General features: G+C 41.3%; 1 protein-coding gene across 4 annotated transcripts in view; it reads left to right on the top strand.

Moving 5' to 3' along the window:
* RNF145 (ring finger protein 145) overlaps positions 1-15548 on the top strand; it is a 62148-nt gene extending 46600 nt beyond the window's left edge. For all 4 annotated transcript variants that reach the window (XM_066273164.1, XM_066273166.1, XM_066273167.1 and 1 more), the window contains exons 7-11: positions 2299-2439; positions 5489-5671; positions 9820-9967; positions 11366-11722; positions 13934-15548. In XM_066273164.1, coding sequence (XP_066129261.1) covers positions 2299-2439; positions 5489-5671; positions 9820-9967; positions 11366-11722; positions 13934-14320 — 1216 coding nt within the window. In that variant the 3' untranslated portion in view covers positions 14321-15548. The remainder of the gene's footprint in view (positions 1-2298; positions 2440-5488; positions 5672-9819; positions 9968-11365; positions 11723-13933) is intronic.
* The last annotated feature ends 2637 nt before the right edge of the window (positions 15549-18185 follow it).

Raw genomic sequence — 18185 nt, 5'->3', positions numbered from 1 at the left:
GAAGAGAAAGTTTTATAAATTTCCCAAACTCTTTTCACTTCCCCAAAGCTAGGTAGAAACCTTATGTTTTCTTTAGTATGCTCTTTTTTGAAAAGAATAACACATTCTTCAGAAAAAATGTCCTTTTAAAAATATAATTAACTTATTGTTTGAGTATAAAAGATATGTCGAAATATGGAGACAAAAATATCAATAGCATAGACCTTCAGTTAAAACTTTCAGATTAAAAAAAAACTTTCAGATTTTTCATTGAGGACAAAGTAAGATTTTTAGTATTATTTTCAGCCATGATTTTTCAATTACTGACAATTTGTTTAAACTTGTTATACAATGATCTCTCTGAGAAAAAATATCAAACATTTCAGAAATTAGATTTGTAAGGATGGCATAAAATTGTTTATTCTTTTAGCTACCAGCCACCATGATTGGTAAATACTTTCTTTCATAATATAAAATTATGTACATTGGTCAGCATAAAATTAGTTATTTTCACACAGACACTAGCTTGTGAGCAGATGTGTAGGTAGATAGCTGTGCAGCAGAAGCATGGACAGGTCTGATGCCCCTGAATGAATTCTTCCTCCATCCAGTTCTTCACTGGAATTCTAAAACTGAAGATAAAGAGTGCTTTGAACATTTCTTAGACGCTGTATAAATGCTAAATCCAAATTATTTGTACGTAATGTTACGTATGTTTGCAAAATACTTGTTAATAAGTCAATATCTAATCCAGTCAGTGAAAGCAGTGAATGTATTTCCATAAAATATGAAAGTATTTCCAAGCTTTTAGTGTTGTAAGGCCTTCCAGTTCTCCGTCTAAGTGGTCTTCATAGCAAACTTTTATGTTAAATATCAATATTAAAATTATTTTTAAATGGTGTTGGGCTAAATTCTTGGCTATGCTTTTGAAATAACACAATGAATTTATCTAAACCTAAATTAAACCTAAGTAAAATTAATTGTAAAGCACTAACAGTATGGAAAACACTGTTGATGTGAAAAGAGTCTGGGGGCTGCAAAGTCAACACAGTCCCTGCCTGATGGCAGTTTGGTCAAATAAGGAGTTTTGATTTGTAACCAGTGTAGCACTGTCTGAACAATTTGAACAACCAACATTTTTCAGAAGGAACAATGGATAGCGATCCATATTTCTTCTGACTAGTACCAATATGTTAATTATGTGTTTCTTAAAGTGAATACCAGTACATTAATTATGTGTTTCTTAAGGTGAAAAAGATTTAAGCCCTTAGAGTTTTAAAGATTTGAAGGAGATGCTAGATAAAGAAAAATAAAAAAGACTGTTTCAGATATGGTGCTGTGTACTGAGTAGTTGCCAAAGGATGTGAAAATGCAGGTTAGGATAATAATAAAAATGAATTTGAATTGTTAATAGAGTGCTTAGAGCCCTGGCCAGTTGGCTCAGTGGTAGAGCATCGGCCTGGCTTGCAGGAGTCCTGGGTTTGATTCCTGGCCAGGGCACACAGGAGAAGCGCCCATCTGCTTCTCCACCCCTCCCCCTCTCCTTCCTCTCTGTCTCTCTCTTCCCCTCCGGCAGCCAAGGCTCCACTGGAGCAAAGTTGGCCTGGGCGCTGGGGATGGCTCCGTGGCCTCTGCCTCAGGCGCTAGAATGGCTCTGATTGTGGCAGAGCGACGCCCCCTGGTGAGCGTGCTGGGTGGATCCTGGTAGGGCGGATCCCGGTCGGGCGCAAGCGGGAGTCTGTCTGGCTGCCTCCCTATTTCGAACTTCAGAAAAACAAAAACAAAATAGAGTGCTTAGGAGATGTTATCTTAAACTTTAACTTGGAGGGTTTTTTGTTTTTGTTTTTTTTGTATTTTTCTGAAGCTGGAAACGGAGAGGCAGTCAAACTCCCACATGCGCCCGACTGGGATCTACCCGCGCCCGCCAGGGGGCAATGCTTTGTGCATCTGGGGCGTCACTCTGTTGCGACCAGAGCCATTCTAGCGCCTGAGGCAGAGGCCACAGAGCCATCCTCACCGCCGGGGCCAACTTTGCTCCAATGGAGCCTTGGCTGCGGGAGGGGAAGAGAGAGACAGAGAGGAAGGAGAGGGGGAGGGGTGGAGAAGCAGATGGGCGCTTCTCCTGTGTGCCCTGCGGGAATCGAACCCGGGACTTCTGCACGCCAGGCCGACACTCTGTATCACTGAGCCAACCGGCCAGGGCCTTGGAGTGTTTTAATTAATGAGGATCAGATCAAGTTTGGTGGTCATTTCAAAGCTTCACATGTTTTTATTCCAAAGAGCAGACTTGAATCTGTGGACATTCTCCCTGTCTTCCAGTATCGCGGAATGCTGCAGCACCCCGTATTCCCTGCTGGGCTTGGTGTTCACAGTCTCCTTTGTGGCCTTGGGCGTTCTGACACTCTGCAAGTTTTACCTGCAGGGTTACCGGGCTTTCATGAATGATCCTGCCATGAATCGGTATGTTCTTTACTCTGAGTATCTCTGTAAATTTAAATCTTACATATAACTTGAAAATTTTTTTGTTGATGAGTTTTAGAGGAAATGGAATTTTTAGGAGGTTTAATTGTTTTTGGAATGGTTGCGACTTTTGGATTAAAATACTATGAAAAATAAATTTCCGTGCATAAGGTGACTTTTATGTTATGTACATAGCAATGCATATGGGACACTTCCCTTTTCTAAATTGATTTTAGGGATTTTTGATAGCTTGTTTTTTCCCATTTGAAGTATAGCCCTGTTAAATCAGAGTTCTGTATTTGATACTTTCTTAAAGTTTTTTTTTAATGTTTGAACATAATTTTGATACTGTTAGAAGTTTCGGAGAATGCACTAATGAGAGTGCAGAGTAATCTAGCGGTTATTAAATTACTGAGATCAGGTATTGGGAAACCCTATTTCTAGAACTTGTCATGATTTCTGTTCTCTTAATAAAGGAGTTTCATTTATAAATTTATATAACCTCAAACTACTTAAATTTTTATGGATTATTTCAGAATTAGTAGATGGTGAATATCTTGTAAATTGGGGAGGATTTTTTTCTTTTTGGTGCATATTATTTTTTTGTGAAAGAAAATTAAAATTGTATGCTCCATAATCTTCCTGCAAGTTCAGCTAACACCTTTGTAATGGAAAAAAAAGGGGAGGACCAGAAAGGAAAATAATTCATTAGTAAGTTTACAAAATTGATACCATTCAAAAAGTACAAAATTGAAAGTAACAACTTCCTCCCCCTACTTCCCATTTTCTCTCCCCAAAGGTAACAGTGATAGATGGTTATTTTAAAGTTTCTTTGTTTTTTTATATTTCCCCTTCTTACTTGTTTTTTAAAAATTTATTTTTTAGTTACAATTGACATGCAATATTATATCAGTTTCAGTTGTACGAAATAATGTTTAGACACTTACATTTGTTATAAAGTGTTTACCCCAGTAAATCCGGTACCTATCTGCCACCATACAGGCATTACAATATTATTGACTATATCATACTTTACATCAGGGGTCCCCAAACTATGGCCCCACGGGCCACGTGTGGCCCCCTGAGGCCATTTATCCGGCCCCCACCGCACTTCCGGAAGGGGCACCTCTTTCATTGGTGGTCAGTGAGAGGAGCCTAGTTCCCCTGGAAATACTGGTTTGTTCATTTAAATTTACTTGTTCTTTATTTTAAATATTGTATTTGTTCTCGTTTTGTTTTTTTACTTTAAAAAAAGATATGTGCAGTGTGTATAGGGATTTGTCCATAGTTTTTGTTTTGTTTTTTTTTATTTTTCTGAAGCTGGAAACGGGGAGAGACAGTCAGACAGACTCCCGCATGCGCCCGACCGGGATCCACCTGGCACGCCCACCAGGGGCGAGGCTCTGCCCACCAGGGGGCGATGCTCTGCCCCTCCGGGAGGTCGCTCTGCCTGGACCAGAGCCACTCCAGCGCCTGGGGCAGAGGCCAAGGAGCCATCCCCAGCGCCCAGGCCATCTTTGCTCCAATGGAGCCTTGGCTGCGGGAGGGGAAGAGAGAGACAGAGAGGAAGGAGGGGGGTGGGGTGGAGAAGCAAATGGGCGCTTCTCCTATGTGCCCTGGCCGGGAATCGAACCCGGGTCCCCCGCATGCCAGGCCGACGCTCTACCGCTGAGCCAACCGGCCAGGGCCCATAGTTTTTTTTTTATAGTCCAGCCCTCCAACGGTCTGAGGGACAGTGAACTGGCCCCCTGTGTAAAAAGTTTGGGGACCCCTGCTTTACATCCTTGTGACTTGAAATTTCATATAGGGAAAAGTGCATATGTATTTATTTTTTTGGTTCATTTCTGAATGGTTTACACACTGTTGTGCACCTTAATGTTTCACTTAGTATGTTTCAGTTAGTGTTTTTGTTGTTTTCTTTTGTATGTCTACACATATAGATACATCTTGTTTGTTTTGATGAAAGCATAGTATTCAAAAATATGGGTTTATCGCTCTTTTGCTATTAAAAACTAATGCTGTTATGAGTATCTTTATACATTTCTTTTGTTTTTAAACCCGTAATTAGGCAAATGTCAAACCAGCAAAGCTGAGAGAATAGTAAAATGAACTCGCATATACCTGTCACTCATCTCTAGTAATGTGGGCAGTCTGTGTTATGCAAGCCCCATCAACTCCACCCACCCTGTCTCCTCCTGCATAACCCCAGCTGCATTTGTCTGATGTAAATCCCAGATAGAATATCATTTTACCCATAAATATTTCCGTCTGTAAATCTCTTGAACAAATATAAGAATTACTTGACATCAAATAGGTAGTTGGTGTTCAGATTTACCTAATTATCTGAAATGTTTTAAACATTTTGTTTGGCTAACTGAAGAACCAAATAGGATCTACATTGCAATTGCTTGATATGTCTCTTAAGTCACTTTTAATATTTAGGTCCCTGCTACCTCTGTATTTTTTTTCATTTTATTTGTTGAAGACACGAGAGGGACCTACTTCATTTATAAGTTCTAGTTGTTACTGGTTGTATCTCCATGATGTTATATAATGTGTTCCATCATTCCCTGTATTTTCCTTGATGCATATATCTTAACTTTTGTAGTACATTCATAGGAAAATTATTTCCAGTAAGTTTAATGAATTGAAGGGTATGTTCATTTTAAATTTATTACCAATTTTTTCTCCAGAAAGGTTTTTATCTTTTTATATCTTATGATGTAAATATATATAATTCAGTGGCTAAGAATGGTAGAGGTACTTTGCTCATCATCAGAGTCTTGTCAGGATACTTTAATTTTTCTTGGAAGTTGCTTTTTCTCTTTATTGTATGCTAAAGTTACAGCTATTACGTTTTGCACAGGTAGTGTTACATTATGACTGTCTCATATTACATTGATGTTATATGATAAGTTAAATTTCTGATCCTTTTTTTTTTTTCTAATGATCACAAAATATGTAACAACAATCTAAACCGTTAGGTTATTTTCTGTTGGAATTAAATGAGATTCTGATTGTTTATTTTTCTGAAAACGTGTGCTTTTAGGGGCATGACAGAAGGAGTTACGCTGCTAATCCTGGCGGTGCAGACCGGTCTGATAGAACTGCAGGTGGTTCACCGGGCATTCCTGCTCAGCATCATCCTCTTCATCGTCGTCGCTTCCATCCTGCAGTCCATGCTGGAGATCGCAGACCCTATTGTTTTGGCGCTGGGAGCCTCTAGAGACAAGTAAGAAACTTTCTAAAAGAAATTTTTGTAATTTGCTTTGCATGGGTTTGTTGTCTGAAGACTTCGATAATGTTCAGAGGCAGGAAGTAGATGAATCGTTGGTATTAGCTTAAGTTAACAGCTTGACCTTTTTTGTATTTCTTATATGGCTTGACTTCTCTGTTTTTCTCTCTCTCAAGATTCCTGTGGTTGAAAGTCACATCAAAGCTTATATACTACAAATACATTCTTCAGGGAAATTTAATGCTTTTTATATTTGTCCAGTTTTAGAATGAAAAACATAAAATTTAGTGTAGTAAATATAGCAGATAAATTTATGATTTTGTTGTGTGTCATGCCAAAGGAGAAAGCGCTGAGAGAAGTGTAAAGGAAAGACTGGGAGGCAGTGCTGGAGATGGGCGTGGATGGGGTAACTGCCTCCGGCAGCCGTTCAGATGGCTGCGACTCACTGAGGTTACAGTGGGGCTCTGATACCTTATGGTACCGGATAAAATTAATAGCTGGGGTCACGTTCATCTCATGTAACAGACAAATATTGTTAAATTTTTTTAATTGTGATTTTTTTTTTAAAGAGAGACAGAGAAGGCGGGGGGGGGGGTGCAGACATTTATTGTTCCACTTAATTGTATGTTTATTGGTTACTTCCCACCCGTATGTGCCCTGACTGGGGATCAAGCCCCACACTTGGTGTTTTGGGATGATGCTCTAACCAGCTGAGCTAACAGTCCAGGGCCTACAGAAGTTTTAAGGAATAAAAGTCAAGTTATTATCTAGCTCTTTGAGATACTAATTTGGCTTATTATATATAGTTTATACAAGGATATTCTATAAGGAATTGCTTGAAGCATCTGATTTTATTGCTTCTTTGAGGGTGTTTAATGAGTAAGGGAGCAAGCAGTGTTTTAGGAGATAGAATTTTGACAGCAGATTTTAAAAACATTCCAAGTTAGCATTTTAATTACAGTTCATCAGATTTATCTTATCCCCCCTGAGAAACCTAAGGTTTCTTAGAAGTATTTAAGATGTTGAACTCAATGGTCAACTCATTTAATAGCCAAATTGGGTTGTTTTTCAAAGTTTCAGCAAGAGAAAGAAAAAAATACATAATTCCACTGCCATAAGATTTTTATTGAATTCTAACTGCTTAAATAAGGATATCTATGTATATATGTTTATATACAAAGATTAGACATTAATTTAAAACTATTTGCATATGGTATATACTTTTCTGTATAGGGATATATTAATAAATACGGGGTCCTCGGGTTATGACAGTCTCGACACATGATTCGAGTTTGCCATGCTCATTCCCATAAAAGCTTAAAAAATTTGAGGCGTGACTGTTTTGGCTCATGTTGGTTGTCAGCACCCTTCTACAGACTGTGTGGGTGAGTTAATTTGGTTGCGAGCGGTGGAAGAATACGTAGTAACGCACATACGAGTAGGGGAGTTGCCGTCCCCCAGGACGCTTACCTACGCCAGTTTGGACTGTTAAAAGCGCAAGTGTTCCATTTATGTTAGGCTAGGGTGTATTTTGCCTTATATCAAAAATTGGGTGACATCACTGTCCTAGGAATGGAACTGTGTTGTAACCTGAGGACCCCCCATATATGTTTGTGTACATATAAAAATATATTTCTACTTCTTAGAAATGGATTATAGCTTAGATTTGAAAAATACATTTAAAGTTGTAAGACAAATTATCCTACTGAAGAAAATGGTTTATAATTTATCACCTAACATAGTATAATTACTGTTACAATACTTTTTTCCTGCCTTCCATTCTTTAAGAAAATAAAATTGTTTTGAATCTCAAAGCAGAGCTACAGACAGGCTTATATTTGTTTCTTAACTTCTGATAATACAAATGTTTGGCAAGAAATGATTTTCCAAAAAGTACCTAGTCTGGCTTTAATTTTACCATATTAATAATTCACTTTCTCCTCTGGCTTACTAATTATAGATAGTCCCACACAGTATAGCATTTCACTTTGTGTGTGGTCACTTTTCCTCCTGCCTATATTATAGCTAAGAAGAGTGTTTTATGCTACTTTTTTGTCTCTTTGAGGTGCTTTGTATAGATTTGAGAACCTATTACAAACGCTGGTATTTAATTAAAACAGCTTAGTTGTGTTACAGACATAACTTTAAACCGTTTTGGTTGAAATCCACATTTCCTTATAATGGTTTTAAATACTTTGTGTTCATGTTTTATAGGAAATCATTGAATAATAATTTTAAGTCTGATATTTAGGTTACAGAAACTGGAACTGAGTTTTGTTTTTAAGAGGGGAAAGCTGTCTGTGGCTCATGCCAGTTTCTTTCTAGATTTGTGATCACCGTGTTTAAAAAAACGTACTCTAACTTTGGCTTTTATTTGCCCAGGAAATGGAAGTATCTAGTATCTTTAACTTGCCCTCAATCCCTTGTGGGGGTAATGAGGCCCACCGTCACCTATCTGCTTATAAATTGGGTACATAGAGGAAGTAGTTTCATAAGTAACACTGTAGAAGGTAGAAATGACCCCTGTTTTTCTATTGCGCACAAAGATTTTTCTAAGTTTTGCTTGGAGAACTTTGTTGGTGAGGATTTTTGTATATTGATATTTTAAAAATTGGTATACAATCTGTCTTAAATTCATGTACATTTAAAGAACCATCTATTAAAACGTTGCAGTATATGAAGAGGTAAACAAAAGGGAAAGGTATTTCCTTTCTTCTTTGGCCCTGACTAGGGGGCTTTCTCTTCTGTGTTATTCCATGTTAGCAGCCAGTAGGGTTCCGGTGGAATCAGAAACTGAAATCTAAGTCTAAAAATTCTCTTGCTTTGTTGCATGTTCGCATGTTCTAGAAGCGTAAAGTTCTACATACAAGTATTCGCCTTTGAAATAATCATAACTTTTGTCCTGCTTATATCATAGGGCTTTGCACTTGGGTGGATTGATGGGTAGGTAAGAAAAGGTAGTAATAGTTGGAAAATAATTTGAAAAATATCAAACAAATAAATTTTCAAGTTATATTTGGCATGTCAAATAGGTCTTTGCTTAGGAGGTGCTATATGAATAAGAGGTTATCGTTCTCTTTTCAAGGAGTTTAAATTTGGTCAGTAAGACTGTGTGTTCACACACATACTTTTTTTGATAATAAATAAAAATATAAGTGGCAATGGTTAGAGATAAAATATAAACAAATATAGGTTCTACGTAAATATTTATATAATTGATACTATAATTTAGTGTGTGACTAGAATGGGTAGTAAGAATTCTGAGAGGGTAGATGATTTGTTTATAAAATATACATATATTGTTTATAAATATATATGTTAATATATTTGTTTAGCTTGAGTTAGCTTAAAGGACTTAGAAAAAAATATTGGAGTGGAGGCTTGTGTTTTTCTGGGAGCACAGTTAATTAACCATATTTGCTTATAGTGAAGAAAGATATTGACAAGCTTAGACCCAAAATTGCGTGTGGAGGACCTCAAATACTAGGCTAAGGAGTTTAGAACAGGTGTTGACAATATTCTAGTAGAGCCTTAGAAGGATTAATATCTGGCTGTGGCAGTGTCTAGGATAGACACTTCCTCTGGGGAGAAAGACCAGCTAGTAGTTCTTACAACACAGTGGTTCATAGTTTTTCCCCAACCTCAGCAGATGTGAAGGTTAATATACCTGTGTGTCAGAGAGCATCCTTCTTACTGACCCCACATTCATAGGAGCAGAGATTTTCATGGCAGGGTGGAGCAGGTGGGGAGACGGTAGCATATGACTTAAGAACACAGGTCACTGTTAAAATTGTTATTTAATGCTACAGGAGTCTGAAATTGCTTTCAAATAGCCAGGACTGGGAACGAAACTGAAAGCAAACAGATGAGAAAAAAAAGAATTGCTGGTATTTGGCAGCTGACGGAGTGCGGAGACTAGGAGAAAAGGAATGAGTTGGCTGTCGTGGAAACCCCAGGCCTCGCCATGACTTGCCCCGAGCTCTAGTGCAGCGGCCCGGCACAGCAAAGGGAGTTCAGGGCAGTATTTATAAAGTTAAGCGTGATAGACAGCCATTCGTTGGTAATGTAATGGTTGTACATGGTTGGTAATGTAATGTAATGTACTAGGTAACAGTCCCTTTAAAAGAATACTTTTCTTTCTCTAGGAGTTTATGGAAACACTTCCGTGCTGTGAGCCTTTGTTTGTTTTTACTGATATTCCCTGCTTACATGGCTTACATGATTTGCCAGTTTTTCCACATGGATTTTTGGCTGCTTATCATTATTTCCAGCAGCATTCTCACTTCTCTGCAGGTAAGCCTGGGATCAACTGTATACAATAACTCCTTTTATTTTTCCTTCCAGAAAAGGAATTGAACTTTGTCAGAATTGATGATTATAAGTGGCCTATTTAGGTGATTACTTCCCACCCTCTTTACTAGAATATGCTACATTTATTTGAGCATAGGAGTTTGAAGGTAGGTTATTAAAATACTAGACCTGTCTTGTCACTGTATTATTTTTTATCAAGGTAATTAAACTTTGTAATTTCTCTTTTCAAAATGGTATGAAGCAGAGCTGTCATGTAAATTGTAAATTGATTAAGTAAATATAAAATATTAAAAGTTGTTTTGTTTTTTTTGTATTTTTCTGAAGCTGGAAACGGAGAGAGACAGTCAGACAGACTCCCGCATGTGCCCCACTGGGATCCACCCAGCACGCCCACCAGGGGCGAAGCTCTGCCCACCAGGAGGCGATGCTCTGCCCCTCCGGGGTGTCGCTCTGCTGCGACCAGAGCCACTCTAGTGCCTGGGGCAGAGGCCAAGGAGCCATCCCCAGCGCCCGGGCCATCTTTGCTCCAATGGAGCCTTGGCTGTGGGAGGGGAAGAGAGAGACAGAGAGGAAGGAGGGGTGGAGAAGCAAATGGGCGCTTCTCCTATGTGCCCTGGCCGGGAATCGAACCCGGGTCCCCCGCAAGCCAGGCCGACACTCTACCGCTGAGCCAACTGGCCAGGGCCAAAATATTAAAAGATTTTAACATGGCCCGCGACGGGTAGCGCATCAGCCCCAGATGGGGGCTGCCGGGTGGATCCTGGTGGGGACGCATGCGGGAGTCTGTCTCTCTGTCTCCCCTCCTCTCACTTGGAAAGTGGGGGAAAAACGAGTTTAGCATTTGTTTGAAGCATCTTTTTTTAGTAAGTACCTGTTCAGAAATATCTGTAGCTTCATGATGTATATAAATCTCTGACTTACACACGTAGACATAATATTGCCCTGAAAATGATAAGCTTATTGTAACTTGAATGTGGATCTTTGTTGCCTGATCTGTAAAAAGGAAAAGAAAATGTAGCACTGCCAGTAAAGATTTATTCATTGCTCCTTGTAGAAGTAACAGATCTCTCAACGTTGGGGGAAATGTCTGTCTATAGAATTGGGAAAATTCAGGTAGAGTTTTTACAGGTTTGGTTACCTGGGAAGAGTCAGAGGAAACTAATTACTAATCAGAATCATTTTAGGGAAGTTATTTCTCAGTATATGGTGTCCTAGTATCTAACACCTGGATTACTGAGCTCACCCACATTTTATACCACCGTCTTCTCTGGATACGAATATGGCATCCTAAAAGTATTAGGAATGTGTTAATGTTTGAAGTCTATGAAAAATCTTTGTTAGTGATCATATTGTTTTAATAAACGTGCTTTTTTCTTTCAGGTTCTGGGAACACTTTTTATTTATGTTTTATTTATGGTTGAGGAATTCAGAAAAGAACCAGTAGAGAACATGGATGATGTCATCTACTACGTGAACGGCACGTACCGCCTGCTGGAGTTTCTGGTGGCGCTTTGCGTGGTGGCCTATGGCGTCTCAGAGACCGTCTTCGGAGAATGGACAGTAATGGGCTCGATGATCATCTTCATTCATTCCTACTACAACGTGTGGCTCCGGGCCCAGCTGGGGTGGAAGAGCTTCCTTCTCCGCAGGGACGCTGTGAACAAGATCAAGTCCTTACCGCTCGCTACGGAAGAGCAGCTTGAGAAACACAATGATATCTGTGCCATCTGTTATCAGGTAAGTTGCACAGTACAGATCCATTCGGTGGGCCATACAGTGTCCCTGGGGACTTTCACCACATTAACCAGATTCACGTTAAGTTCCCAGCAAGAATTATGTTCTGGGTATGAAGAAAGTGGGCCTCAGAAGTTAATTAGGCCTGATAAAATAGTTCCATTTTATTTCTAAATTAAGTTTTTAATTTAATCCCTTGAATTCTAATATATTGTTATTTTCAACATCATTGCTCACCCATAAATAAAGGAAAAACAGGTCAGGTGCATTTTATATTTTACTCCTGAATACATTTATCCACACGTATATACGCCCTATCAAATATATACTGTCACTCAGGAGTCGGCAGCTTCTGAAAAGTGGTGTGCCACGATTCTGCCTCTCCCTCCTGGCATTCCCAGGGTTGGGGAAGGGTGTTGTGTGTGCAGGTGGAGGAGTGGAGGATGTGCTTACTTGTGGGTTGTGAGGATCTGCAGTATGGTAGGAGCCTCCTCTGTGTGTGGAGTGGGGCGGGGCATACGGCAGACAACCCAATGGGGTGCCATTGCCATTGGCCTGCTTGTGGCACACATGCCGTAGGTCGCTGATGATTGCCTTCTGTTAAAAATCAAAAGATGGTATTTAAATCAGCTTGAAAATATAACACCAGAAAACAGGCCTAGCGTTTAGGTATCGGTCACCTGTGTAAGGGCGATCGAGGGGCAGCTTGTACGCTGAGCTGTACCGTTGGAAGTCAGGCAGAAATGACGGCACCAGTGGGAGCTGTTCCACCGAGCTCGCTCCTGGAGTATGGCCGGGGACAGAGCCCCAGAGTCAGGGAGTTACAGGCGGTGTTCTCCCTCTCGGGCGGCTTGAGCGTTCAGGTAGGGTGTGTGTGTAGTTGTGTGTGTTTAAGACCACCTGGAATAAGAATTTTTTTCTAAGAGTACAGTGCAGTTACTACTTTTTATTCTTATTAGAACATCCTTTTGGGTACTGGCAAAATAATATCAATATTTTTCAGGTTGTGTTTGCATCTCGGGGGACTGAAGCGTGCAATGTAGGTTCCCCCGAGTGACGTGGTCCTTGTTTTAGTTCCAGCTTCTGGGTGCTCGGTGCCCTGTTGTATGCAGGACAGAGCACAGCAGTGAGAGATTGGGGGCACTTCGGCTTCAGCGGCCTGTACCTAAATAATCCGGCTTTGGGATTTGAGTCCTCTCTTTGTACTTCCTGTTGTCACATCACTTTTTCTGAGGTGCTCGAACTACCTGCCGATCCCACGCAGAAAGTGGAAGTCAAGCTGCTTCCGTCCCAGCGGGCTGCTTTTCCTTGGATGGCTTTCTGCTTAGAACTTGACTCCCAGGTGTTACCAGCTCTTGGCAAGGAATTTCTGCGATAGCCACAGCTCCTTGTTTGGGGACTATAAGCAAAATTAGTGGTCAAGTTATCAAATATATAATCTTAAATTTAAACTTTATACCCTCGGCCTTTCCTCCCCAAATATATCTTAAGCGAGGAGTATTAATGCAAAGTATATATACCACATCATATTCCAGTGGTTGACAACTAGAATGTGCATAGAAGTCACATGGGCGGCTTGCTGTAACTGTAGATTTGTAACTGCTACCCTCAGCTGTCCTGATTCAGTTGTCGGCATCTGGCCCAAGAACCTGCATGGTTAACAAGCACTCGGGTGAGTCTGGTGCAAGTTGAGAAACACTGGTTTATACCGACCGTATCTTAAAAACTGGACATAAACGTTAAAATTGAAATTGCCACTTCCTTGCCAACACCCTGGTGTTTTGTGGCTGATTTTGTCTCCTTGCCAATAATCTCATCCTGGAATAATCTGCTCAAGTGTGAGAAGTCCTTCATCAGGGTCTCCGAGGTTCTCATCCTTGTGCCGGGCCGCTGGAGACCCAGGAATCACACTGCTGCAGGTGTGACCCTCATGGTTCATGCAGTCAGACCCCAGTTAAAGAGCTCATTTCTTCCTCAGTTTTGTTATTTATTTATTTTTAAAAATTAGTTAGCTAGTGGTTCTTGCATTAGTTGTATAAAGGCGGGGGTGGGAGTGTCTCTGATGGCAAGAGGATCATTATTAAAATCTAAAATAAGTTTTATTCTAAGATCTGCATTATCAGTTTTCTTTGGGGAATTTGTGGAAAAGAAATGTCGCAGCTCGAACTTTTGGGGATACCAGCACTGACTGCGGTTTCCCTGTCTCCTCTTTAGGACATGAAATCTGCTGTGATCACACCTTGCAGCCACTTCTTCCATGCAGGCTGCCTGAAGAAATGGCTGTACGTCCAGGAGACCTGCCCTCTGTGCCACTGCCACCTCAAAAACTCCTCCCAGCCGCCAGGGTTGGGGACCGAGCCGGCTCCACAGCCTCCTGCCGGAGCCGGGCAAAACGCCGCGGTTCAGGAAGGGACTGGACCCCCAGGTCAGGAGCCTCCTCGCGGGACCGGGATGCACGAAGGCTCCAGGGACGGTGATGAATGCGTTGCCAGCAGATCAGATAGCCAGGAAGGGACTTGTGAGCCCAACAAGTGTCCTCTCAGTGCGGAAGAGGAAGCACGTCCCACGGAAGTCAGCCCGGGGCAGGAGCAGGAGGAGTGACGCTGTGTGTCCTCTGGAGGGGACGGTGACTCCCAGTGGGGTCTGTGCTCAGATGTGAGGAGCGGATGTGGGAAGCGATTAGGTAGGAAACTTGACATTCCAAGAATCTAATCCAGGAAGTACTCTCAGTGGAGACCACGTGCTCTCATGCCCTTGACATTGTGGGAGGAATTTTGCAATGTATGCGAATCAAAATGTATTTATATATCCTATGCTGATGTGTTGTAGAGGTTTGCCAAGGAAATTCAACCTCCACAACTTCGGAAGCTGCCCCTGGTTTGTAAGGGATAAATAAAATCCGATGTGAGTGCTGGAGAGGGGCTCAGGGAAGGACGGGGACGGAGCCCAAGGACGGCCCGGGAGGAAGCCGGCGGAAGGGGAACCGGCACTGCCCTTCCCGTGGGACAGGATCCTGGTTACAGACACGGAGTGGCCCCTTCCGCCACCCCCTCGCCCCACCGACTGGAACTCGGTCTGGGGATTGCTGAGTTTTGTACAGCCCTGATTGAAATCAAAGATATAAAAGTATTGATTGTATTCCGAGATTGAAATACGCTCATACTCGGTATGTGCTTTAGGGGAGGGGCGGGCGGGCACTTGGGCCTTGTGGGTGCATTCACATAATCTGAGACTCCTGCATTTTCTGAGGGAGTCTTCAATATTTTGTGTATATGGAACTTTTGTTAATATGTTTTGTGCACTGTTGGCTGCGTGAAGTACACTAAAGCGCTAATGAACACTTTGGGGTCCACATTAGTGTAGGAGACCAAAGTGGGAAGAGCTTTAGGGTGCTGATAGAGGCCCAGTGTGCTTTTCAATGCTGTGTAATGTTTAATTCTTGCAACTGAATCAAAACGGTTTGAAATTATGGCAATATTTGCACTTTGGGAATGAGTACTTAACTGTATGATCACACTCTGCAAATGCCACTTTTAAAGCTGTTAATAGACTTTGCACCTTTTCTTTGACAAGGATGTGTCATATTTAAATTTTTACATTCATCATGGCTACAGGTAGAACTGGGGAGGGGGGAATGTAATTTTTTATGAGACTTTTGATATGAAAAGAAACTAGTCATTTATTTATACAATAGGCTTGGCTCAAAAAAGTGTTTTTCAGACTCGGTATTCCTAATGTGGGATGTGACTTTATTTTATTTTTAGTAGCAAATTTGGATGTAGACTGACAGACATAGCTGAATGTCTTAATAAATTTAAATTTGAAGATATGTCTGTTTTTCCTGTGATGATTATTATAAAGTGTTTTGTTGAAATTCTGTCCTTAGGTTTTCTGTAAGCTTTTCCGTCCAGCTGGGCCTCTTTGGTCTTGCTCCCTGTCTGCAATATGCTCTGTAGGTGAGAAGACTCTTCGCTGGAAACTTCTACACCAGGGGTCGCAGACCCCGCTCTACACCAGAAACACCCGGGAAGCTTTTTATTTTGTTTAATTACACATTTTTAACCCTCTTCAGACCCATCAGATCAGCTTTTTGGGCAGCTCGAGAGCATACATTTCAGAGCTTCCTGGGTGGTTTGACCCAGCTAGCTCGACACCAGCACAGTTTCAGGTTCGGAAGAGAAGCGGCGAGACTAGAGCGCCTCCCCCTGGTGGAGTGGACGTTCCGCAGCAGCCTCTGCTGAGCCAGGTTCGGCAGGGGACACAGCAGGCGGCTCCGTCTGCTGGTCGTCAGGCTGTTGTCCAGGACCCAGCCGTGATCTCTTGATTTAAAACTGATTTTCAGCCTTTCTGTAAAAGGTCCATATTCAGATATTAAATGTCTTGGTGCCTTGTTTGAAGGAATTAAAATCGCAGATGAAGTTGGAATCATTCGTGGTATGGTAAAATTGGCTGGTCTTAGCATCATTTATACTTCTGACCAAAGGACTCTCATGTAGACTTGAGGAAAAGTGTTCAGGTGTTTCGGTAAAAAGTAGAGATAGCTTTGGCACCAAGATTCACTTTATAATACAGTCTTTTACCTCCTAATAACCCAGAGACCCCAGCTCGACCGGCCAAGTCGCAGGAGCCTCTCAGGTCGGCAGCCAGGTGGACAAGTAACAGTCCGCTGATGTCTGTTCTGCTGTCTCAGTCAGGACAGCTGTCTTACGTGGCAGTAATGAACCCTCAAGATCTCGGTGGGTTTGAAACAGCAAAGGTCCATGTCTCGCACACATTGCGTATGTGTCTGTTTGCTTTGGAGCAGACACTCGGGGATCGAGGCTGATGGGACAGCCATTGCCTTGCAGCTTCCTGGTGGGCATGGCCAAGGGAAAGGGCTCTGGAAGCTGTTCATCAGCAACCACATGCTCCTCTCAGCGGCGGGTGCCTGGACCTCCGGCTCGTCACCCCGTCCGTGGCCAGCCCTGCGGAGGCTGTGGAACCTCAGTCTTCCTCCCGTGGCCTAGAAAGAACGTACGTACTAGCAGTGCTGATGACTTACCACACACACCTCACCTCAGGGGAGGCAACTTGTCGTGTTATTTACACGTGAATTGAAATTTGGGAGCATGCCTGTGAATGGTTCAAAATATACTCGTTGGGAACCTCCAGTTCGGTTTATTTCTGGTTCTAATATTGCCGGGATGGTAGGATTGTATCGTGCCATCTGTCTTACATTTCTGCTTTCCAGCCATTTTTGTAATAGTTTGCAATGCACGGCCCAACTTTGGACCTACGAAGATTAAGATTTCACCGCCTAGTTTGTATTCCTGAGAAAACAAGGAGCTGAGATTAGATCTCCCTTCTTAGTCAAATTAAGTGAGAAAATAGCATTCCTTACGGGCCCTCTTCAGAGCTGCTTTTCCTGGCCACTGCAGGGTTTCCACTATTTGTCAGACAGTGTGTATATATTTTTTGCCCATGATCACTTTTCTCTTAAAATTTTTTTATCCCCTTATGAATTTGGACATCAAAGTTGGTACTGAGCAATCTAAATCCTCATGCTAGTTATCAGTGTATTACTTCCAGTTTGCGTTGTTTTCATTTTATGAAACGCCCTCTAGTCTAAACCATGCTGTTTTTTTGCACAGGATGTCTCTAGAGGTCTGGTTTTCAAACATTGGACCTTCCTGGGGTCCCTCCTTAGTGCCTCTGTTTTCTCTGAAGTGTATCTTGTTTCCATGAGCGATTTCTACCCAAACACTGCTTTCCCAAAAGGTTTTGACGTTGTGTCAAATTGAGAATATAATTAGTTAATAGAAAAGGAGAAAATTTGCAGTTTCAAGGTTGAAAAGGGGAGGCTATTTCTATGGCTGTGGTAATGGGACAAGAGCCTTACCGAGATAAAAGTATTAATAAATTATGTGCCAATTTTTGGGGGTGGGGGAACCTTTCAAAATTAGTTTTATACTCCAGTTGCTTCTATTTTGGCTTTCATAAAAACAGATTTTTAAATAGATTCTAGAATTGAAGAGAAATTTTAGAACATGGCCAGTTGAAAGTAGGAATGAAAAAGTTTCAATTATTTTTTTTCTAATGCATGATTTTTTAAATACTTTAAAAAAATCATTTTTAACACTGCTGATTATTTGCAAAGTATTTACAAAGAATAAAAATCGCACTTTGGGAATTAGTCTTTTCAAGTTATTTTTCTATTCGGTGATAGCAGAACTCCCCCCATGGGCAAGCATGCCCATGCACCCAGAGTCATTTCACCTCTAATTTTTAAAGTTGACTTTCTATTACTTGGTTTCTGAAATTCAAATGCATTCCAAACAATGTGGCGCATCGTCAGTTAAGGCACACCTGTTTCTCCCACCACTAAAGGCAGAGAGTGCTGACTTTAAAAATAGGGTTCTGTCTCAATAGGTAGTACTTGTTTAGAAAAGAGTAAAAACTGCTAGGAGCTGCTTATGGAACTCATCAT

This window comes from Saccopteryx bilineata, chromosome 4, assembly GCF_036850765.1.
Source record: "Saccopteryx bilineata isolate mSacBil1 chromosome 4, mSacBil1_pri_phased_curated, whole genome shotgun sequence".
Taxonomy (NCBI): Eukaryota; Metazoa; Chordata; class Mammalia; order Chiroptera; family Emballonuridae; genus Saccopteryx; species Saccopteryx bilineata.
This window is presented reverse-complemented; position numbering and strand designations above follow the sequence as displayed.